Source organism: Prinia subflava, chromosome 4, assembly GCF_021018805.1.
Source record: "Prinia subflava isolate CZ2003 ecotype Zambia chromosome 4, Cam_Psub_1.2, whole genome shotgun sequence".
In the NCBI taxonomy this organism is placed as follows: domain Eukaryota; kingdom Metazoa; phylum Chordata; class Aves; order Passeriformes; family Cisticolidae; genus Prinia; species Prinia subflava.
This window is the reverse complement of record NC_086250.1, coordinates 28,011,586-28,035,804: the sequence shown is the minus strand read 5'-3', so window position 1 is coordinate 28,035,804 and position 24,219 is coordinate 28,011,586. Positions and strand designations below refer to the sequence as shown.

Sequence of the window (24,219 nt, the reverse complement as noted above, 5' to 3'; positions counted from 1 at the left end):
GTAACCGTCAACATTGTTCTACTTCCAAGTCCTCCAAGTCTTCCTAGAATACTTTAGCTGGTCATGATGACATGGACCTTATTTCATTTTTTTCTTAAAAAACAGTTCAGATATTGGATTTTGGAATCTATTGGAGCTAAAAGCAGAGTCTTCTTGGGTTCATTTCAGTCTCTTGAAATCAGTGAGAGTATTTCCATTGACTTTTGTGTCACCATCTGTCCATGAAAATTGACTGCTCTTCAACAGGGCTTGAAATTTCTTTATAGCCTATACAACAGATAACAGAATCTACAATTTTCACTATATAATATATAAAAGAGTATTTTAAATAAGATGTTTAAGTGCCACAAATTTGTAAGCATGATAAGCAATACATATATTTATTACATCAGAAGAATGCAAAAACTGGGTCAGAAAATACATACATTAAAAATATCTCTCGTATATTTGTAAAATATATTTTTTTATGAATATCATATCAGATGTTGTGATATGGTATAAAAGTTCTAACTGTAGTCACCAGTGAAGACTTACAAGCAATTCCCAAGAAATATCTGGTTATCCTAAACATTTACCAAGCTCTTACACTGGCCTCCACTACATTTTGCTTCTCTGCACTTTTCAGCAAGAAAGATGTGGATAAAAAAATATATCTTCAGGTAGTTGCCAGAAAATTCAGAATTCATTTTGCCCGGGCAAACTTATCATGATCTCTTTTGATATTTGTTTTATGATGAAATATTTAATTATATGCTCAATTAATTTTCCTCCTTGAGGTGGATGGTGCTCACTTAATAAACAGCAAATCCATACTTCTATTTTCATGATTTTGCTTTTTTTAGGGTATAGTTTTATATAGAATTACTTGCATCTCCTGATCTTTTCTCCTGTAATCAGAACAATAAGCTACAAATTTGTTTTTATTATGTAGCAAAATAGGAAGCAGTTTATTTTATTTTGAGAAGCATACAAATAACCATTTCTCATGCAGTAAATAACTGAGTAGATATGGAAGCTTCTGAGTCATATGTGTTTACTCGATTACATCAAAGTGCTTAACAAGCTGCTGTGCATTTCTATTATTTCTTTCACAGTTTTTTAATTCTTTCTTCTTGTCCTATATGTCTAGTTGGACATCTGAGTTTTTACTGAATGGGATGCACTGGTAGTCTTCACTGGCCAGTTGTAAAATTAAATTCATGTGATTAAGTTCATACCATGGTGCAAGTCTGTGAAAGAGGCAGAGATGAAATGTGTTTTGTCACAGGTCAAGCATCTGGGGTTTTTATGGCCGCATTTGGTTTCCTCAACTGCAAGATTAGTCTTGCTCATCTTGCAACACTGCTGTATTTATTATCTTACAAATTCTACAATTACTGAAGTACTGGTCATACATTCACACCATTCTCAGTCACAACACCATCTTTATTCAACCTGAGAGCATTTCCACCCTTGCACTAATCAGAAATATATCCTTAGACAAGAATGACTCCAGGATACTTTTAATTAAAAATTGTATCATAGGACTGCTTACCATGGAGAGGTATAGTTTTTAAGGAAGCAATGAAGCTTCAAACTACTGATTGCAAAAGTTGAGTGGTTGAGTGATGGAAAGTGTCATTCTGTATCTTGTTCTTTATCTTATATACTTCCTGTAATGTGTCCCACTAGGGTGGATGCAACCCTAATCTAAAGAGTGAGGGAATGGGGTGGAGTGGTATGACTGTGAAAATTATTAGCTATGCAAAAGTCACAATTAAATCTTAGCTCCCTCTTTCACCCATTCCACCATAAACCTGTAATCTTTTCATAAATTTTGGACATAACATTCCAGGCTTACTCAGTCTGTAATCTGACCCACTGGTGTAGTCTTCTAAATGTACGAGGACATAAACAAGGAACTGTTAAAGTGCAGGATTATAGGATTGTCACTGAATTACCAATAACTTGGAAGGTTTTTCATTTTATCTTTCAGACTTAGGTCAGCCTAAATCCTTCGTCCAGTGTAGGGTACTGAAAGTCTTCAAATAAAATTTCTAGTTGTAGGAATATGTCATTTCTTGTCTCTACACAAAATGTAATCCTTGTTCATCTCTGTGAGTTGGCCTTTTTGGCTTTGATATGCATGAGTGGTTGCCACAAGTAAAGATACAGAACTACTAAGTTCTTAATATTAGATTTCCACATTAAATTTCTCTTGAACTGGCAGTGAAATCAAGGTGAAGAAACTTACCAATTTGCTATTCAGTCAAGTAAGAAAAAAGTGTAGCCTTGATCTCCAACCAAATGGCCACATAATCACTGTATGCAGGGTGTCCCCACATCTTCGACAGCTGACTGTCAGTCAGCTTTCAGCTGTCTACAGATAACCAAGGGAAAAATGGCTTAGCCCTAATTTTTCTGGACCCACATTCTGCTCCTTTTTCTTTATTTGTAGACTTTGTTTTTTTTCCCTCTATTTCTGAAGTACAAAAAAAATCAGTCTAACTGCTTCTACAGCTCCAGAAATTCCACAGATGATGCTTCCAGCTCTCTCCTAAATAGGAGTTGATATCTTTTTTGTTTCTTGTTGGAGTTAACCATTGGCTGGCACAAATTGCTTTACAACATTACATGTGAACACTCTCTGTTTTCCTATAGGCTCTTCCAAAATTGGATATACTTCTTTCATAGGTAACCCTGCAGTCTCTAATTCTGAACTTAACCTGTGTATATAAGCTTACACAAAGTACCATTCATCTTCACTTAGGATGTAGGATAATATTAAAAGCTACTGCAAGTTTTCTACGTAGCAGTGAAATTTTCTATGACAATTTGAAAATAATGTATAATTCAAATTGTTATATTTTAATAGTTTTCTCTTTTGTTTTTATTTCAATCACAGGAAGCACTAACTTTAATTGAGCAAGTCGAAGCTGAACAAAGCGCATTGTATCGCAGTCTCCAAGAAGCTATGAGCAGCAAGAAAAAAAGCAGGACTCCTCCTCCTCCTCTGTTACTTTCTAGATCACATTGCTCCATGACATTTAAACCATCCCCGTTTGATTCAGATATTCAGGTAATGTTTTTCATGATGACTGCATAAGAAATAACTAAACCATAAACAAGAGAAAAAGTTGTTTCAGCAGTGCTATACCAAAACATTTTTCTTTGTTCCTGTGAGGATTGTGTTATTCTGACTTAATTAAGTATCCCTTTTTTCTTCCTCTGTGAGTCGGTTTTCTTCTGTGACTCACTGTTTTGATCTTCACATTTGCATGAGACTTTCTTAATCTCATGCATCATGTCCCTAGGTGCTTCTGTTGTCTAATACTTATTCCACTTATCAAAAGCTACTTTTTTTTTGCATAGGGATTGACATACTCCTAGTTACTGTCTGAAGAGAGGCAAGACTGTTGCATCATGTGATGCAAAAAGTAGCACACCAAAGTCTCTGTTAATGAAGTGTTGAAGTGACATAGTTCACATGGAAATAATCCACTTTCTGTTGAACATCTGGAGTTACCGGACTATGTGGATTATAGGGGGTTATTCGGAGAGGTCTCTTGTTCAACCTTCTGCTCAAAGTAGGGTTGGCTGTAAGACTAAACCAGTTTGCTTAGAACTTTATGTGATCACTTCTGAAAACTTCCAATAATGGAGGCAGCTTCTCTGGAAGGTGTGTTCCAACAGGGCAACATGCTCATAGAAAACTCTTTTTCTCATGTACAGCTGGAGACTCCCTACCTTCAGTTGAGGTCTGTTGTTTTTACTTCTACCATGCACTGCTGCGAAAAGTAAACGGCATCTACTCCTCTCCCTTCCTCTGCTAATCAAGTATTTTATCACAGAGGCCAGTCATGATGGTCAGCCCTGATCTGCCCTTGGTAAATCCCTTCTGACTGTTCTAAATCACCTTATTCTCCTTGCCTTGTCCAGAAAGGATTCAAACAGGCTGAAGGATGACAAATAAACTAGCTGCAGTTTTCTTGAGAGAGAAATTTTCATAGTGATTTTCCAAGCTTCTTCAAAATAGTTGTGTATATACACCCAGTAGAAACTCAAGTCTTACTAGTAGTGGTAAGAATGTTTCTGTGAACAGTTGTTTCAGAACCTGCAGTTTTATTAGTAAATTTCAAATAGATAATCAGGGAAAAATTTATCACTTTTGTCCTTACTGAATCTAAAATGAATTTTGTTAAAAAATTGTTAAAACTTGGTAGTTAATTTGTTTTAGTATATGTTCAAACTTCATTTTGTTTGATACAGGAGAGTGAATGCAGCATCTTGGGCCACTAGATGGCAAAGTGTGATTATTGTTCTTATAATTTGAAGAAGTCTAGAAAAATTTCCTTTCTAAAGTTAACACATAGCTGTTGAGCAGATAGGAAAGATTTGTGTTTTTGTTAACGTAGAAGTTATTAACTGGATAATTAGGATTTATTTAGTTTCTTAGGATAAATGTGTGCCTAGGATTAAATTAGACATATATAGTTCATCTACTAGGAGTCAAAATACCTGTGAAATTTTCAGATCTTAAGGCTCATTTGCTGAAAATAATCTCAATTTCAATAAGACCTTGTGAAAAACAGTCAACAGGGAAACACCAACAAATGTCGTCATTTAGACTTCTGTAAAGCCTTTGATACAGTCCCACATGACACGCTGATCTCCAGTGGAGACATGGACTTGATGGATGAAAAGCCATTCAGCAGAGAAGGACTTGGCTGGGTGGATGCAGCCGGAGAGTTGTGGCCCGTGGCTCTATGTGCAGGTGGTGAATGGTGATGAGCGGGGTCCCTCATGGATCTCTCCTGGGACTGATGCTCTTCAGTACCTTCATCAATGACAGTGAGATCGAGTGCAGCCTCAGCAGGTTTGATGACAGGAAGCTGAGCTCTGCAGTTGACACAACAGAAGGGATGTCATACCTGCATTTCTTTTGCCTGATTTTAAGGATCTGTCCTCAAGTAGTTTGCTAAAATGGAACCGAATGTCAGCTTTAGAAGAATACGATTGCAGGGATCAAATAATGGATCTAGGTGACTTTAAATCTATGGCCTCTAGAGTTTGTGCTTTGGGGTAGCTTTGAGGAATAGGGTAACTCAGGGTAGGGTTAGGATAATGGAGAGTCACCTGGTTTTATTGCCACTAGTAGTATATCTAGTTTTCCAGCTAAATTAATTGATGTTTTTAGTGCAATTAGATAATACTTTTTTGTAACTAACCTGAGTTTTTTTGCAGAGACGATTTTCACAAAATTTGTACATTCTACATTAGGCAAAAATTGGAAATAATACTGTGCATCAAGTAATTTTCTTCTCATTTTTTTCAAAGGTTTCATGGTACTGTATTTTGGGCTGTGTAGCAGGAGGAAGTAACATGAAAGTAAGGTTAAATAGCAATAAACTTCAAAATTCAGGAGAACAGGTAAGACAGAGGTAAAACTTGTTTAGGTAATTATCTCTTCCTCTAAAATACCTCAGCTCTCTAAATCTTTCTGTCTGGCACATTTTTAAAAAAAATCATGTAACTGGCTAAACCTTTGACAAACTCTTCTATCTTTACACCAATCAACTTCCAGGAATCTTTTTTGAATAAGAAATTAAATTACTCAAAAGCTTCAAGTTAAACAAATCTATACCTTGTTACAACTACTTTTTTTTGAGTGATAACTAAGAAATGCAAAAGTAAAAGAAAGTATATGAAGTATTTCTGGAGTGTGCTCCAGACATTACTCTTTCCAGGAATTCAAAAAAAAGAAATTATAAACAGATGAAAATTCATTCTTCTTCTTAATTGTGTAACTTCTATCAACTATTTCTTCTAAACAAGACATTGCTTTACTTAATTCTGGCAGCATGATAATACAACAACCTTCACATTCAGACACAGTTTATTTCTAGGTTCGTGCTCTTTTCCTTTCATTTTGTGAACATATGGTATGGTGACTCATCCCACACGTCTTTAATTACTTATGACTGATCATGTTGACTGCCTTGGTACTCCTACGTTATTTGTTCATTACAATTTGAACTTATTTTTTTTTATTTGTTGGTTTGGTTTTGCATTTTTAGGTGGGTTTTTCCTTTGGATCTGGTGTTTCTGCACAGACTGAGAAAATTCTGGTTTTCTTTCACTCATGCCTGCTGTTGCATTGTCCTCCTGTGTGACAACAATGAACCATCCAACTACTGTGCATTTTGTTGTTTAGGAAAGGAGCAAGAAAGCTTCAGTGTGTCTTCTTCAGCAGATTTTTCTGTAGTCTAACACCTCATTGATCACCTCAGTGATCATTTTTATATCAGGAAATCTTTATGAAAAGCTCTTTTCAGGGAAGGTCTCTTGTGCTTTGTGACAGAAGAATGATCTCAACCTCTTTTGCCTGTTGTTTCAGGCTTTCTTGGTTTTGTAAGCAAGCTCTCTACTAACTGATAGACTTGTGTTTGGTGATGGAGAGGGAATCTTCCCCTTTGCACCTGTCCCCTGGCTCCTCTCCCTAAAGGAAAGTGTATGAAAAGAGAAGGTATGTGTAGATGCTGGCAGTAGAGGCTTTTAAGTTATTCCTGATACTCAGATCATCAAATCCACAATACCAAGCTTCCTGTGATGTTTAGCAAATTAGTTCAATATTCCACCCTCTGTCAGGTGAATTAAGTGTTTGATAGGTGACTTTCACCCCACTGCCAGCTGTTTTTTCTAAGAATTTGCTGCAGTCCATCCAAGCCACTGACCATCTTGGCTCTGGCAGGCACTGGAGACACACAGACCTCAGGTTAAACATACACCTCTGCAATGGGACTTCTGTTTGCTTTAGGATGTGCTTTTGCAAAATGCTGATCTGCAGACAAAGTCTCTATCTGCTGACTCCAAGAAAAAAGTTCAGAGTTCTTGAGCATCAAATAATCTATTGACTAATCATAAAGGGATGTTGCAGGCTGCTGTACACATATTTCTGGTCTCCTGGTTCAGGATTCAGCCCCAGCATTTGAAGGGATTTCAGTTGTTCAGAGGTCTCCTTATGAAGGACAGACTGTTTGAATAAGAGCATTATGTTGGTGCTCCCTTATAATGATCTCAATTCTCATGTTATCTTTCCATCACTGGCCCTTGTTTCTTGTTTCAAGACCCTTGAAGTCTTCAAATCTTCCTTGTGTCATCTTGGTTACAGAGAGGACAATGTAAAATCTTCTTAGGAGTGAGCCATGATGTTAAAGTGCAGGTATACATTTACCTGAAGGAAACAGGAAGATCTTGAAAGTATGTTGTTTGGTTCACAGACTCCAAAGTGCTGTTAATGGTACTGAAAGGACCAGGGATATCCCTGCCTATATCTGATACAAGAAAGTGGCATGTATAAAGGAGAGCAGTATGGTCTTTGGAAGCACAGCTCAGGGACAGAATGTTTCAGCTCAATGACTGCAAGCATGGACAATCACTGTGTGAATGTTCAAATGGACACAAGTACCTTAGAAAAACATCAGGTCCTGGTACTTAACTGTTCTCTTAGGTTATGTGCTCAGTGTACGCATCAGCAGAGAAAATGGATGCTTTTTTTACCTATCATTTCATTGTTTTCTCATAGTTTTCAAGAATTGAATTCAAGAATCTAGTACATGACATGCTATTAATCTGGATTGTACTTTGATTGTATCCAAGACCATTGAATAGTTTGTTTAATAATAAAAGTTTAGAATATGAGATTTGTTTTTGGTATGTACAATGAGTGTAACTAGGAAAATATTTTTATTCATAGATACCGGCTGATGGGAAAACTCTCTTAGAAGTACAAGGCTTAGATGCCAATGAGAAATACATATTTGCTGTTGCAGCCTATTCTTCAGATGGAAAACTTATTGGGGATGCCATTGGGCAAATGACTAAGCCAATCCTGGCCTATCCACCCCTTTCTGCTACTACTGTTCGAGCATATCTAACTCAGGTAGGGTTAGAATATTATAATGGACATCTACTTTCATTTGGTTGTAACTACTTGTTTTCAGTGGTTGTTCTAAAAATGCATCTGCTAACAGATTGAGACCTTCTTGCCAAAAACTTGATAGCACAAATCACAATTTTAACATAAAAGTAGGATATCTCAATAAATTGGTTCTTAATTCAAAATTATCAGAAATGTCAGGTTAAATGGAGAGGAGTCAGTTTTCTTACCCATCTGTTTTACAGAGATTTAACTTATCTTCTTTCTTCTTTTTTTTTTATAATTTGTTTTTTCATTTTTGTGGTTGAGACTAAGTACTAGAAATCACCTTGTTAGTCATTATGGAATAAAAAATGTTATTGAACTTAGCAGGTATCAGAAACAACCATTCTTACACTGAAATCAGTTTTGTAGTATCTTGTGAAAGACCACAGTGGTTGTCAGATCATTATAATTTTCTGTGTTCTTACTAAAGGGTACTTACTAAAGGATATTTAAAACAGATTGTGACACAGAGAAAAGTGAAATTGTCTAGCCGTATAGATAGATCATGGGGAACAGTTAGAAGCTTTCCTAAAATATTCCTGTGTAAGATGAATCCACATGAATGTATGCTTACTTATTTGGTTTTTTTTACATCCCTTTATTCAGAGCATGAGGGCATTCTGCAGTATTAGGAAAACAAAAATGAACCTAGATGAATTTATATGCCTTCAAAAACTGTAACACAATGGCTGTAAAGTTTTCCACACAGGGCTGTTAGAGCATTGATCAGCAGTCAAGGAACTCCTTTGCTTTCTCTGATGCTAAATCTGAACCACACTAATATTAGTAGAATCTGATTGTTACTACCTGTATTTTATCTAACTATGCCAGAATATTCTTAGAGAAATTGTAAATTTACATGTTGTGGGGAGTTTTGAAACCTTATTTATCCTGCAATTTTATCTGGTTTGGTTATTTCATGAACATGTCAACTCACTCTCTGTTTGTTTTGTAGGTAGCCTATCAGACGGGCAACTTTAGATTAGCCAGAGCAGCATTTTCACCAATGTGGGATTACTTTGTTTCAGATTCTTCTCCATTTTCTCCCAATGCAGCAGTTATTTCTGCAAGTAATAATTTGACTATATCTGAAAAAAGGTAATTGTTGAAACAAAATTAAAATAATAATTAATTATCTGGAATTATTTTCTTATTATGGATGTATACATTTTATTTAGAAGAGTTCCAAGTTGGTTTGTTCAGGCTTCTGATATGAAAAACGTTCTACAAAAAAGGCTTCTAATTAGCAGAGGATTTTTGTTATTTATGGAACTGCTGGCATTTGCAAACCTAATTCTTTATAATGACTGTTTTCTTAAGATAATTGTGAAACATTTCTAAAGTGGGTAATAGTTTTGTGTGATGCATTTTCGTATGCAAAATATATCATATGCACTGGGTTCTTGACTTTCCAATTAAGGGAGTGAAAGAACTCAGAAATTATGAACATTTTGTCAAGAAAGTCAACCAAAATAGGTAAATGCTTGCTAATTTTGTTTTGGGGTGGCTATATAATGTGCCAATAATCCTTGCATATGCTAAAGGGCTTTAGAGATATGTAAAATTAATTCTTTCATGAAAAAAAATTCCAATGTTCAACCACAATTATATAAGCTTTTCATAGCCCAGCTAGAAATTTTGTGGTTACATTTACTGAAATTCAGTAGATCCATGTTCAGAAAAAATCAAAACTGAATTTATTCCAAGATAAAATAAATTTTTATGAAAGAATGGACATGAAATATTATAAGAAAAATAGTTTTATATGTGAGTCAGCTCTTTATGAGTTGATAATGAATTAACATCCAATATAACAGGGCACAAAAAATCAACTTCACTGTCTGCCCTTCAAGTGCCACACGTGTCTGATACCAGGCATATAAACGCACCAAGGGTTTTGATGTTACATGCCTTAGCCGTAGCAGCACTTGGAATTTACACTCAGCCTCTGGACTGCAGTGATGCTGGCAGATAATCGCTTTACATACTATTTCATGACTATATGGGTTTTCTAATCTGTCCCTGGCCTTGGCAACAAAGCGGGCATAGTCATTGTGCTTTTTTCTGCATTTGTTTTGTCATTACTATATTTTTCCTAAGCCTTTTTTTAAACACATCCAGCCCTAGAGATAACGTTGTAATGAGTCTATTTTCAGATAAATCGGATAAAGACAGAAAATTTTAAGCAACTGTGCAAAGCAGTTTCAGGGAGTTTGCTTTTCTGATGGTTAAGGCCAAGCTTTTTTTTTTTTTTTTTTTTTTTTAATTAACATGGAAGATTCTCCCAGCTGCGGTATTAGGCAGTTTCAGTTTTACAGAGCAGTAGGTGAGAAATTGGACTCGCTAAAGGGACAGCAGAGGGAGCCTGAAGCAAAGGAAACCTGTGTTTCCAGCCAGAAGCCCTGGTAGTGGTATCTTGCTAAAGTCAAGTGTGTGAATGTGTCCATCTGATCTTCCTTCTCGAGTTTCAGTCTCTTTCAGGAAATACAATCGAGGAGAAGAAGGAATTTATTTATTGTACTTCAAAAGATAGGAATTTTCTTGTAACAAAAATATTAAAAAAATACAGCAAGTACAAATGCCCCTCTGTCCCCAGAGAAGGGAAAAAAAAAAACCAACAAAAAATATCTTGACAGAAAAGTAGGCAAAACAAAAGAGATTCTTTTGAGACTTGTAATACAAGACATAAATGTTGAAAAGGAGCCTGTTAGTAATACTTAGTAATGAACTTCACAATTGCGTGTATCATCAGAATACAGAAGAACAATGTGTAAAAGAGACAGTGAAAGTAAATAAGCTGTAGCATCTGAAGTTTTCAAAGACAGTTCAAAATTAGTTTCACTAGATTAGTTAGGTGATGCAAATAAGGAAAAGTTGTCTTAGATTAGAATAAGTGGATAGAAATTTCAAAAGAAGTAGTATTTTTATTAGGTTTTTAATTTTGAATTTTTTTTTTCAGTTTTATAGGTAACTCTTATTTCCAGAAGAAGTTAAAGTAATCCTTTTTGTGCATAATTTTAAAACTAAAGAGTTGATTTTATTCTAATGCAGTGTCAGGCATGCAAGATCTGAATCATAACTAACATGTTTTACCATTCTTTTACTTTCATATTTTGTAGATTACGTTTTGAAGCTGTATCTCAGGTTTCTCCTATTACCTTGCACCTCTTTTTGAGGAATATATTTGCTGTTTCTGACATTAATGTCGTGGAAGGAGCACTCTTCTGTGATTCCATCTGTTCCAATGAGATATTTTATAAGGAGCAAGTATGTGTGGTTTAAAATAATGTACTGGATTTGATTTTACTTTTTCATCAGCTTTATTTCATCATTGCAAGATAGATGTGGCAATCAGCTAATCCTATTTGCAGGATACTCCATTTTCTGTGGGTTACATGGCTTTTCTTTCTGAAGTATTTCAGAAGCTGTTGGTTATTTACATCCTGCTGGAATGATGGTTTCTCAATCAGTTATTGCCTAATCCAAAGCCCACTGATTCCTACTGAGGAAAGATTTTTGAGTTCAGTGGTGGTAAACTATAATATAAGAAAGAAGTATAATAATTGTTATTTTTGTCCTATTAAGATCTACCTTGATTTTTTAATTTTAAACATTTGTGCTATTTAATACATGTGTTTTAATTAATGTTTCTAACAGCGTTTAATGGTTTTAATATACTGATATTTTATTTCAGAGTTCTTTAATAGCATAATAGCATGTTAATGACAAAAAACATCCTTTCTTTTTTATTTGGATAGTCAAGCTTTGCCTCCTGTTTTATTGCATTCCTATTCTATTCCTTTCTTTGCACATTTTGTAAAAAATGTGAGCAGCTGATTATTCAATGACTTTACAAGATCAAGTCTCACTTGCAAGGACTGTAACAGATAATTTGAAGGGAAAGGAAGGAATTAGCCTTCTCTTACCTACTCTGAGAGGCTAGCATATGAAATTTCTACTCCACACAGTTTGAGGTTATTAATCAGCCTCAATTTGTAAAATATATGGGCAAAATCAGAGGGCACAATTAGACCAAGCACAATTATTTCCTCTAGTATCAGGAATAGTGTGTTTTTAAATGTACTTCTGACAGGCGTCAATGTAAATTCATTGTTAAACTTTAATCTTACTTGCTGCTTATCCTGATTTTTAAACTGCAGTAACATCTGTCTTCCTCCACTTTTAAGTGATTTAAACAACAGAATGCATATTTAAATCAAAACGTGTTTTTCTTTTACAGGTTGCTAGATTAGCTGAATGTGAAAGAATGACTGTGGCAATTGAACTTAGCAACTGGTTGAATGACGCAAGTTACACCCTGCAGTCTGTTGTACAATGTTATGGCCTCCTTGCCCCCCTTATTTATCACAAGATTTTTTTAGTGCCAGTGGTTCAGGTGAGCACTTTAAGACAAAGCAGCTGTCAGGTCCTGCAGTTATAGTGGTTCAAAATAAACTTGTAATATGCAGTACAGTTGGAGAGCTAAATATCTAGGCTTTGCCTTCTTAATGGTTGATGAAAGAAAAGCCTTTTCGAGTTTTATATGTCCCCAATGAATATAAATTCAGTGTAAGCTGCACACATTCTACTCTCAGATATGGTGAAGTAACTGCAGAGTATTGATGGTTTCTTCAGGGTGATTGTTGATGTTTAAACTGTAGCAGAATCTACAATGTAATTTCTACTTGAATGTTACTTGCAGATGGCAATTTTGAGAAATGGAAAGCAGCATGTGCCTGTGATTTTTTTGTTTGTTTATTTGTTTACTTGTTTGGGGTTTTTTTGTGGTGTTTTTTTTTTTTTTTGTGGTTTTGTTTTTTTTAATTCCAGAATGTTTGCTTCATAAACAGTTTAGTTTTCTTCTTAAATAAAAGAAAGCTATTCAGTGTTTTGATAATGCAGTCTTTAGTTTTCAGGCATGTGCTCCTTTCCAGAAGCAAGCACCTTCTCTTCAAAAACTGAGTACCTGAATCGTCCCCTGCCATTTATGAAGCAGCAGATGTGGTTTTTAGATTTAGCAAGCGTACAGTAGACACATGCAAATCTTTTTCCTGTAGTTAAGTAGCCTTTTTATGTAGCAGCAATAGGAGTATATTTGCTCTGTGAGAAGGGATGAGGTGACTGCACTGCAGGTGAGGCACAGACCAGCAGCATCTGAGTGTGGCAGACACAGCAGGATGTTGGTAAGAGGATCCACTGACAGTCCAGAGAACGTGGGGTTATTGAGCTGGCCCAGGGTCCATCCAGAAGAAAAAGTCAGGAGATACAGGAATTGAAGCCAGAGGCTGGAGACAAGGCTACAACACAGGTCCAAGGTCCATCCAGGAGAAAGAACTGAAGCCCACCACAGCTCAAGCAGGGACTGAAGGGGGTGCCTGAGCTTGATTGGTGCTCTTGGGCTTCTGGGCAGAGGGTGTGAGGGGAGGTCTCAAGTGAGGATGCTCAGGGAAGGACTACTGGGGTATTTAGGGCCCTGAGAAGTTTTCAGGAGTGCTTAGGAAAAAAAAATCATCTATTTGAATACAAGGAAAGCTGCTTGCTTAAGATGTTGTTGGCTGTGGTGTCTGGCTAAAGGTACAGCTAGCCACTAGAAATGGCTCCTGTTTCAGATTTCTTAATTAAAGTGAAAAAATCATAGCCACATATTAGCCACATATTCTTTTCATTTCTGATGAAATGGACAAAACTGGGGAAAGAAGTATTTTATATCTACAGCATACTAGAAATATTTTTTTTTCATTTGGAATTTTTGCCATCTCAATATATTTTTAAACAGTCCTCCAGTAGAATTATGTAATCTCACTGAATTAAACATTCTTGGATTCCATGTTAGTTAAATCAGCAAAAATATCCATCATGTATCTATATATTAATATCTGGAATTTTATGTGAACATGTCATTTATTCCAAAGGGCTGTGGTTGAACTCTTGACACTGTTCAATGAAATGAGAATTTTATTATTGGAATTTGTGCAGGTGATGGTTTTTTATCCTATTCATTAGATATCAAAGCATTTTCAAAGTTCACTATGAAATACAGTGGGCTGTACAGAGGTATAAGCTTGTAAGCTCCAGACTCCAATTTTTTTTTAACCCATATATTTACAGATCCTCATTAAATGCTTGGCTGTTCTCCAAGAAATTCCATGTGCTACTTTGCAAAGGAGACAGGAAGGATCTTATGTGAGTTTTCAGCATATGATAGCTTGTACTTCATATCATATAGCAAAGGTATGCTGTGTATTTTTGTGCTTGTAGATTAATTTGAGATATAGCTCTTGTCATTTGAGAAAAAAAAGAGATTTAGTAAGCTGGCCTTCAGAATAATATCTTAGAGAATCAGCAATCTTAAATAGTAAAGGCATACAAATATTTATTAGTGTCTTTGAATCAGTGCATTTTTATAACAATGACATTTTGACTTTTTACTATTTATTCAGAAAATAGTCTGTAACTATTAGTCTATGTCATTGTCTACATTTTATAGATTTTTACTTTTAAGGTTGTACTGTTTTCAGTAAGATGTACATGTAATATTTAAATTTAAAAGTTTATTTATTGCAAATAAGCCATATATGTCAATTTAATCAGATTAACATATCTATTTTAGTTGCCAATTAGATACAAGAGACTTTATACTGTTTAGTCTTGCATGCTGGCAGAAATAAAAACACCTTGACTCTCAACCATAGTATATATCTGTAGATGACATTTATGATTCAGATACTCAATCTATTTAGTGAGATAAGGAGAAACACGGTACTGGATTTTTTCCCTCATGTATAGAGACATGCTGCAGTTAATTACTTGCTGTCATAAATATGTGATACTGAAGAAGTCAGCTTTCATCTAGCTTTGGGTACACCTCATTTAAGAGCTCACACCGAAGCTGAGCTGTGGCAAATGATTTGAGGGATCCCTGTGCTGGTGAATCCTCAGCTTGGTCTTTATAGGAGCTGAATCTCCATGCTCACCTCACAAGACCAGATCAGTATCAAATAACCCTAAAAATGCTCTGCAAGGCAAGCATAGCTGTGAGGCCATGAGACAAGGGCAGTGTCATGGTTGGCAGAGCAGCACCTGGTATTGAGGTTCAGGCAGGCATCCAGATTATCAGGTAAATTTGTGGTAAGGAGGCAGGTCAGATTTGAAGCTGCCAAGTCAGTCCACAGGTCAGGATAAGGCCTGGTGAGGTGGCTAGGGTCAGACAGAGCCCAGCAGGCTGGTCCATCATGATGGGAACAGTCTGAGGTAAAGCTCAGAAGTTGGTCTGCACTCCAAATGCCCAGTCTAGTGGATCCATTGCCACACCCAGGCATGATTTAGACCAAGCTGGAGACCAACTTTCCTGCCATATAGGAGCCAGCAGGGACTGTAGGCTGACTAGAGCTGAGAGGGAGCTCCTGGCCCCACAGGCATAGGCCCCAGTTGAATGCTGTCAGGCCAATAAAGCCTATTAGAAGCCTTGAAACCTTGATTAAGTGTTTGTTGTTGGATTCCTCACTAAATGACTACCATTTATATTGCTGATTTTTTTTCCTTAGCAATAGCATTTCAACAGGATAGCACACAGAATATCAAAGAGAATGAGTGAGTTGCAAATGCTTCTCATTAAGGCATGGTATATGTTTTTCTTTTGACTTACAGTCAGGTCATGTACTGTGTTTATCCTAAGGTAATCTGTACACTTTGGATCATAAAGGCAAAGATCCTAGTGTGAAGTTAGCTTGCACATAGTAGAAGACTTGGGCCTTTGGAGCTCTATCTAAAGAAGATAAAGCCATCTAAAAACATTCACTACACTGTTAATTTATAAATTCATAATTAAAAAATAAATTTCAACAGTCCTTTCACTAATACAGTTGGGATTTTAAAATGTGCACTTGATACCGGAGAGGTAGATGAGGATCATTTAGTACCCCTTCATGTTCTTTGATAGCAGTACTGCCTGAGAACAGGGAGAGTGTCAATCATAGCAATAGATACTTCTGGGTAAATCTTTTTATTCTCTGAGGGATAGGCTAAGCAGAAGTAGAATGCATAGATAACATATCTGCAATTCCAATTATTTTACATTACATTTTACAGTCTACAGTCCTGGGTTTTTTATTAAAAGAAACTTGCATACTGAGTAATTGATTTCTATTTATAATATTCATGCATTTCGACAATTATAAGTAGACAGTAATGAAATATTACATATTATGTAAACAAAAAGTGCATAACAGATGATTCTTTTATAGGTACTACATTCATGGAAAGAGTATGAACTTGCAGAAATTATCATTAACTATGGGAAAAAATTGTTGATTTCACCAGCAGTTTCACCCAGCCTGTCAGGCGATGTGAAAACTGAAGAAACACACACTGGCAAAGGAGGAAAGGTAGTTTTTCTGGTTTTTACTTCTTCTGTTCTCTAAATTGTGTGTTCTGTTAATTTGAAGACTAGATTTATTGTTTGGTATTGGTTTGTTTTTGTTTTTGGTGTTTTTTGTTTGTTTGTTTGTTTGTTCCAGAATCATAGAGTGGTTTGGGTTGGAAGGGGCCTTAAAGATCATCTGGCTCTACCCCCCACAGCCTTGGGCAGGGACACCTTTCACTAGACCAGATTGCTCAGTGCCCCATCCAGCCCAGTCTTGAACACCTCCAGAGATGGATAGTCCCCATGCTTGACAAAATATGCTATGCTAAAAAAATCATGAACATAATTTTTATTTCATCAGGAAAGAAAAATAATATAATATTGATAAAATTATAAGATATAGATTTAGAAGACTTGGGATCAAAGCTAAATTCCACTATTGACAAGCTAGTTTTAGTTGAGTTAAAGCTAAGCTTTCGTAACAAAGTATTCAATATTTCAGAACTTTTCTTCAAGGGCATGCCATTTAGCTGCAGTGGCAAAAGCAGCAGAAAATTTGAGTGCTCTTGAATCAAGTCTTCTCAAACTGACAGAGCCAGGTGGGTGTACTGTTGAAACACTTCTTACCTTTGTCTATGGAGTTTGCTATGGTTTGTTTGTAAAAATATATTTACAGAAGACGTACTTTTATTTCTTATATCTTCCATACGAATTGGCCAAAGCAATAATAACCTTGGTAATGATCACCTGGTACTGATGTGTGTATCCATATTTTTTGTAATTTCCACTGGAACGCTTATTTCTTCTTTCAAAGGAATATTCATTTGTGAACAAATCTGCAAATATTTATGTTCTCCCAATATGTTTAAATCGTATTCCTTGTTATTTAGGCTTGCTTTATCTTCTTAAATTATAAAATGCAATGGCAAAGACCACTGTCCATTTATAGCTTGTCTCAATACCCTGCCAATTCTAGTAGTAATGACCACTGCAGGAAATTTTAGTGGAGAAAACTCTCCGTGAAGAAAGTTAACAGAAATTGTTCTTTCTGGGAGGGAATTGCATGCATGCTAGTATTTAACTACCTTTTAATTCAGGAATGAATATACGAATTCTAAAATATCTTAGAGACTGGATTAAGCACAAGAACCTTTTGGCCAATAATCCTGCCAAAGTTAGATGAATTAACTAGTAAGAATTATAAAGAAAATTTGGTTCAGAGACACTACTGATTTTTTCCCATTATATTTACATGGCATCTTGTACTCCTTGGAGGCTGGCTAGAATTGTAGAATAGTGTAGGTTGGAACTGGAAGGTTCTGGAAGGTATTTATTCCAGCTCCTTCTCAAAATAGGTAGAGTTAGATCAGGTTGCTCTGGGGCTTGTCCAGTCGAGTTTTGAATCTTTCTGAAGAAAGAGATTTTGCAACTTTATGGGCAATCTGTTCCAATAATTAACCACTCTTATTATGGTTAGAGAGGTTTTCTTTATATGTGTTTGGAGTTTTCTGATTTGTGGCTTGTTTCAATTGCCTGTTGTGCTATCTGTGCTAGTGAGGACAGTCTGTCTCCACATCCTGTATTCCTCCTATTAGGTAGATATAGATTCCTCTTAGCCTTTTCTTCCCAAGACTGAATAAACCCAGTTCCCATAGCCTCTTCTTGCTTTGTCACGCACTATAGCTCCTTATCATCTTGGCTGTCCTTCACTTGACTTTGCTATGTTGGTGTCTGTCACCATGAGATCTTCCTAGTTTGCTGAGCATTCATATTAAAATAGAAGGTTTGCACCTTCTCATGCTCTTTTCATGTAAACACCAGTTGTGTTCTATAAACATTGATATTGTTTTCACCTTCCTTTCTGGAACAGACAAGGTTGTGTAACAGTCCCTTTGACCAATGTGGTTGAGAGGTGGGAATACCACCCTCCAATCTATGGTCACCTTTCAGAACATATATAATAGGAAGTAATAAACAAAGGGCAGAGATTCTTCTCTGCTGATGCTGCTCTCCCAAATTCTGACTCCGTGTGTCACTTGAGTGAGGTTAACAGTGACAGATGTCTTGTCCTACAGTGCCCAAATTCAGGCACAGTGACCTAGATGGGGTCTCACAAGTGCTGAATAGAGGGGAATAGTCATGTCCCTTGACCTACTGGCCATGCTGTTTCTAGTATAGCACAGGATGCAACTGGCCTTTGCTGCAAGACCACATCCCTCATGTTCTAGTTATCATCCATCATCTCTGTATATGCATTTGTTCAGAAGAGAAAGCATTCTTGCGAAAAACAGGATAAGAGGTGATGCAAAAATTTCATTAATCTATGCAATAATCCTTCATTTTTACTCACATTGATGCCTACATTCCTGCAGAACAAGTCACATAAGGAGGGAATTCTGTAAGTGAATTGAAAATCATGTTGATTACTTAATAGAAAGTTAAACTAATGGATTGATCAGTTAGAAAAAAATCACATTTTCAGTAGCTGGCAAATAATTGATCACTAAAGTCTGCTCTGTTGTTGAAATAGCCTATTTGTCAATAGTTTCAGGATACAAATTGAGAAGAAGTGTTTTGGTGTGGCCATGCAAAGCTTACAGCTGTCCTTACAAATTTGTATGAATGGTTTAGGGCAATGTGCACACCTGTAGGGTATACTGTTAAAAATGTTTTGGAAAAAGCCTTGTCACAGGAAATGCTTATAATTGGATCAACAGCATTCCATTGATGATAATCTGCAAGAAAAAATGGAAAAGAGCTGAATCTGCTTCTTTCAAAAGAGGCAAAACCCAAAATATTTCACACACAGTGCAATTTAAATTCTGAGATTTCAAATCTTTTCCCATTAAAAAAAATTGTGACATATTTTTCTTTGTGAAAATGCTTATTTGGAACAACTTATTTTTGAACTTGTCCAAGGGGAGAGAATACTAAGAAAGGGCATCCTAAAAAGAAAATTTTAATAAGTCTGATTTTTCTGCTGGATCTCCTACTTAATTGGACATTTACATTCAACAGACCTAACTGCTCTCACTGGAGTTTGTAGCTATTGATCTACGATTATAACTGGTTCTAAAGTGCATTTTTAATCTTGCTTTTTCCAGGGATTTGCTGCATTGACGTTTTTCAACCACAAAACTTGTCTAAGTACAGAATTTGTAGATTTATTAAGGAAAAATTTGTTTCTTTATTAAGGAAAAATAACAAGTAGTATATGTAGCATTGTTTTGGTGCTCATCAGCTGGTTGTGTGGTTGTGTTTAACTGCCAGAAGCTTGAATCCAAGTTATTGTCCTATATGTTCTGTATACAATTTATATCTGTGTATTCTATATAAAATATTTTATTTATAGAATACAAATGAATTTCTATACATATATTTATGTAAATATTTAGTTTAAGCAAAAATAATCCTTTACCTACTTACGTTATCCATATACAGAGCATGAATGCAAGCATTAGTCAATAGCAGTATCATGTGATCAGTTCTTGCTGTGTAGCCTTAAATGCTTTTTTTGACATGTCCTTTCTGTACATTTTTCTCCGCATACGAGTTTCATGGCTCCTGCTAGCCCTCTGATGAGCTCCAGACATCCTCCGTATTAGTCTCGTAGCTGTAAGTTCATCAGTCACATCTGTGAGCTCTTTAAGTTGTGCAGCCACTTACATTAGAAGTAAAGAACATGCAATTGAATTTCTCTCTGGATGACAGTGGGAGATTTAAAAGCAAACTCTGTGCTAGAGAAGGATTTTTTAAACTGTCAGTTGTAGGTGAAGTTTTTATTGCATATTCTCACTGCTTTTCATAATAGTTTTCATTTGGTTATTGATGCAGGTCCTGGAAAACAGCTTACAGGAAAGGAATATCCTTTGTTCCTCTACCCTGTAATTTCATGTTGGCCATCAGAGCGTGCTTATCGAGAAGGTAGGGATAGTTGGTGTTTATATTAATTGTAAAGGCTCCTTTCTTCAGAAAGTTGCTAGTAAAGCAATCTCATTCTTGCTTGGAATAATCTCTTGGGAATGTTATCTTCATTTGGTTCTCAAATATAAAAGATCAAGTGAATTTTTAGCTTATAAAAATTTCTTAATATAAACACAAGAGTGTTTATAAAATGAGAAGTGAATGCAACCAAATATTTGGGGTGTTGATGCTAAGTATATAAAATATTAATATTTTAAATTGAATAATGTTTGTTTTCTAATAACCTTAGAAACAAGTAAATTAAAAAAAAATGTGCCAAGTTTTCAAAGATTCTGTTTGTATGGAATGTTCTTTTAAAATTGAGATACTCTATTTCCACATTATTTTACTGGAAGAGGAATTCACAGAAATCTCTATCTCTATAATGTTTGTAATTCTAGGAGTGTTTTAAATAGAGTGAGCTTGTGATTCTGGATGTCCAGTCGCAAGAAGCATTTAGCAGCTGCCATGGTATATCCCTGGTTTTGATGTCACTATGAATATACAACATGACATAAATAAGGGCTTTGAGACATACATAACTGTAATTATAGCTGAATTCGGAATCCTGTTATAGCATAAACACCTGTGTTATTGTTACTTTATTGCAGTGCTTAAATTCAGAGACCAAACACGCTTCCTTGAGTTCTTTGTTCAACTTTTGCACAAAGTCCTGAATGAAGAGAACTTTCAATGTGTTCTGGAGTGGGCAGACAGTGTGGAAGTTTACTTGAAAAGGTAGAGCTCTGTTATAGTAGTAGTGAAAAACTACTGCTTAGGGTCATGAGAGTCACAGTCACAAAAGAAATGGTAAGTTTTACATGTCAGAAGACCCATCAGGAGTAATTTCCATGACTCCTAGTCTGCAGAGGTTCCATGGACACAGAGGATGACACAGCTACTGTATTGTAACCTTACTATACATGGAGGTGTAATATGTGATGATTTCCCAAATTATTATGGGGTGGTGGCATAGCTTGGGAAGGTATGATGGGTTAAATCAAAAGCCAACTGATCAGGGCCTAGTATAGTGTCAAAAAAATTCTATGGGGAAAAGATAAGTGGAGCCAATTTCAAATTACCTGAAAAGATCCTGTTTTAAAAAAGCACATCAGTATTTTTAAACTATGAAAGGAAAATAATCAGTGAAAATGAGATATATATTTTAGGGAACAGGAATTGTGGTTACAAGAGACCAAAACAATAGGATGTGAAGAAATTCTTTGCATAATTCTGTAGTATAATTTGGATAATGAAGAACACTGTTTTGTTTTAAGGGGCATTAGGAAGGTGATATAGTTGCTACTCACAAATTCAGATTTCTATAATAAACCTAGAAAAGTAACACTTCCTATTTCCTGAAGAGGATGAAGGAAAGACAATCTTTGTAATTTAAAACTGCAAATGAAATAGGAATTGCATGAAGTGCTCTATATGTTTCCAAAGATAACCTTTTCTGTGAAAGGAGTTTAACATATTGATTATGATGATGATGATTTTAGAAATATTTTTTATCAGGAGGAATGAGAACTTCCTCGGTGCTGATGGAATTTCAACACAAGCAAGATCTCTCACTCTGGATGAAAGCACATGTGCTGGAGGAGTTCAGAAAGTGAGTTTTATTTTTAAGGAGTAGCAATACCACAGGAACAAAATAAATTTTAAAAAATTGTCTCATAAAAACCTAATCTAGAGACATCCACAGCTGCTAAAATTTCAGATACAAATTCTAGTCTTCAGCTTACCTTTGCACTCCTAAAACCAGGAAGGGAAGTTGGCGTGGGATTCATCTGAAAGACCAACAATTGTGAGAATTTGAGATGAGTCAGAATGAGGCGTCCCAAAATCAGAAGAAACTTGCCTTTCCTTACTCCCTTTAAAATAACATGATGGTAATAGGAAATGTCTTGGGTACCATCACATTCAGAAAAGAAGACCAGCTCAGGCCTTGTTGTACAATACATACCTACACTTTTTTGTGAGTAATTGTTCATGGTTAACTCCTTGTGCAGATATTCTAATTGCACAATAAAGGCTTTTTGTTCAGAATTAATTTAAAATAAATTTTTAATTTTACTGGAAGATACAAATAATCTTAATGGATTTGTATTATTTTGGAGGAAGAGTTTTCTCCCTCATAATCCTCTAGTAATGTTGTAATATTGTTAGCATCTGAGATAAATCAGGAAAAGGGGTTTTCTGTCTCAGTTTTTGCATTGCAAAGTTTTACAGTTTATAATATTAGGAAAAGAACTATCATTATTTCTGTGATTAAAACACTGATGTATGAGAGAAAATGTTTAGGGACTTGGCTGGCTTCTTTGTGTCAGGCCTTTGACATGTACTTTCCAGAAAAAATTGTGAAGTTTTCTGGAATTTTTAAGTATTTCTTTTGCAGCCTTATTTTGACAATCATTTCCAGGATTTATTTTTTGTAATGTTCTGTTCCTATATAAGCCAAACTGCTCTGTACCTCAAGTTGATAATGTAGGTATAAACAATTATTTGAAGTATATTTAAGATTTTGATTCAAGATTTTTTTTAAAGGAAAAGGATACCTCACCTTCAAAGAAGCCAAAGGCATCACCTTCGAAGAAACCAACAAAAAAAGCCATGCCTAGGAAAGGACCGCTTAGAGAGTTTTTAATGAAAAACCCAGATGCAATGAATTCTCCAGAAACACAAAAGTAAATGAACATAGTTGTCAGGCTCATATAGAGAAAAATATTTTGACTGAAATATAGTTTACAATTAAGTGTGTCTTTTAATTTTTGTTTTATATCAAAGAGACTAGTTTCTGCACAATCCTCTAATTTTTCTGATTTAGTTTAGTATACAATTGGTTTCCACTCAAGCAAACAAAATCTGTTGCATTTCTTTTTAAGAAAATAGCTGTTAAATATTTCCAGTCTTTATATTAATAATCAAAGATTGTGTTTGAGTTGTGTTAGCTTGGGCATGTTGATTCATGAAGGTGGGAAAGCTCTGTGAATCTGTGTATTACAATGCTTTTCAAACTGTGTTGGGGAGTTACCTGTTAAAAAGCTAATAAAATATTTATTATTTCCTGTTGTTCATGTAGTTTCAGAATGATTCTTGTGGTCCTTGTGCTAGTCTTTTTGGACTATCTGTGCTGTATCTTCCAGAGGACTGTTTTTTGATTAAAGGAAAAAAAAAAGATATTAATTCACCCCACCTTTTGGCAGATATTTGTTTATGTTTGGTAATTTGCCAATAACATTACTTTCTGACCTAAAAGAATGTGTAGTATTCATAACTTGGTCCTTTGGTCACTTATGCTTTCAGCAATTAACAAATAGGAAACTATAAATATTTGCATGTAAACAATCATGTAACTGATTCTGGAAGTGTTTTAAATAACCTAAAAAATTTTCCAAAAGAGGGGATGTTAAATCTTGAGTTTTTTTCAGCTACTCTTTTGTGTCTCATATAATAGTAATGCTGTATAATAAAATCAAAATTCTATGTAGTACACTATTCTGCCCACATTTTAAAGATGGAAAACAGGCAGAAAAATAATTTAGATTAATAAAGGATCAGTTTACAGTTAATTAAAGAAAGAAAGAAAAAAATGAGACTTGGTTTGAATATAGCACTCTGTGTTTGTGAAGTAATACAGATTTTTTCATCTGTCAGGGAAACTTCAAAAAGCTTTGACTAGAAATTAAAGACAGGCATTCAAATTTGAAATGTTCTCTTCATATTGGAGGTACTTAACTACCAAAGCAAAGCAGTAAAAAAAAATTACCCAGATTTATAGTATAATAGAAGATTCTCCTGAACTGACTTTGAAGCACATTGTATTTGCTATAATAGTCTGTTTGTATAATTCAGATACAAATAACTTCAAGCTGAGCTAAACTTTTTAAAGTGTGAAGACAAATATCTTATAGAAGTTGGTAAAATATAA

At 35.4% G+C, this 24,219-nt stretch overlaps 1 protein-coding gene across 8 annotated transcripts in view; it reads left to right on the top strand.

Moving 5' to 3' along the window:
• Positions 1-24,219, top strand: part of CFAP54 (cilia and flagella associated protein 54) — a 108,252-nt gene that overhangs the window by 28,464 nt on the left and 55,569 nt on the right. For all 8 annotated transcript variants that reach the window (XR_010080238.1, XM_063396275.1, XM_063396270.1 and 5 more), the window contains 13 exons: positions 2,885-3,058; positions 5,317-5,409; positions 7,736-7,921; positions 8,919-9,061; positions 11,083-11,230; positions 12,204-12,359; positions 14,072-14,194; positions 16,207-16,347; positions 16,828-16,924; positions 20,160-20,249; positions 20,900-21,026; positions 21,807-21,900; positions 22,836-22,975. Coding sequence is in view for 7 of the 8 variants with exons in the window: in XM_063396275.1 (XP_063252345.1) it covers positions 2,885-3,058; positions 5,317-5,409; positions 7,736-7,921; positions 8,919-9,061; positions 11,083-11,230; positions 12,204-12,359; positions 14,072-14,194; positions 16,207-16,347; positions 16,828-16,924; positions 20,160-20,249; positions 20,900-21,026; positions 21,807-21,900; positions 22,836-22,975 (1,712 nt within the window). In the remaining variant the exon portion in view is untranslated. The remainder of the gene's footprint in view (positions 1-2,884; positions 3,059-5,316; positions 5,410-7,735; positions 7,922-8,918; positions 9,062-11,082; positions 11,231-12,203; positions 12,360-14,071; positions 14,195-16,206; positions 16,348-16,827; positions 16,925-20,159; positions 20,250-20,899; positions 21,027-21,806; positions 21,901-22,835; positions 22,976-24,219) is intronic.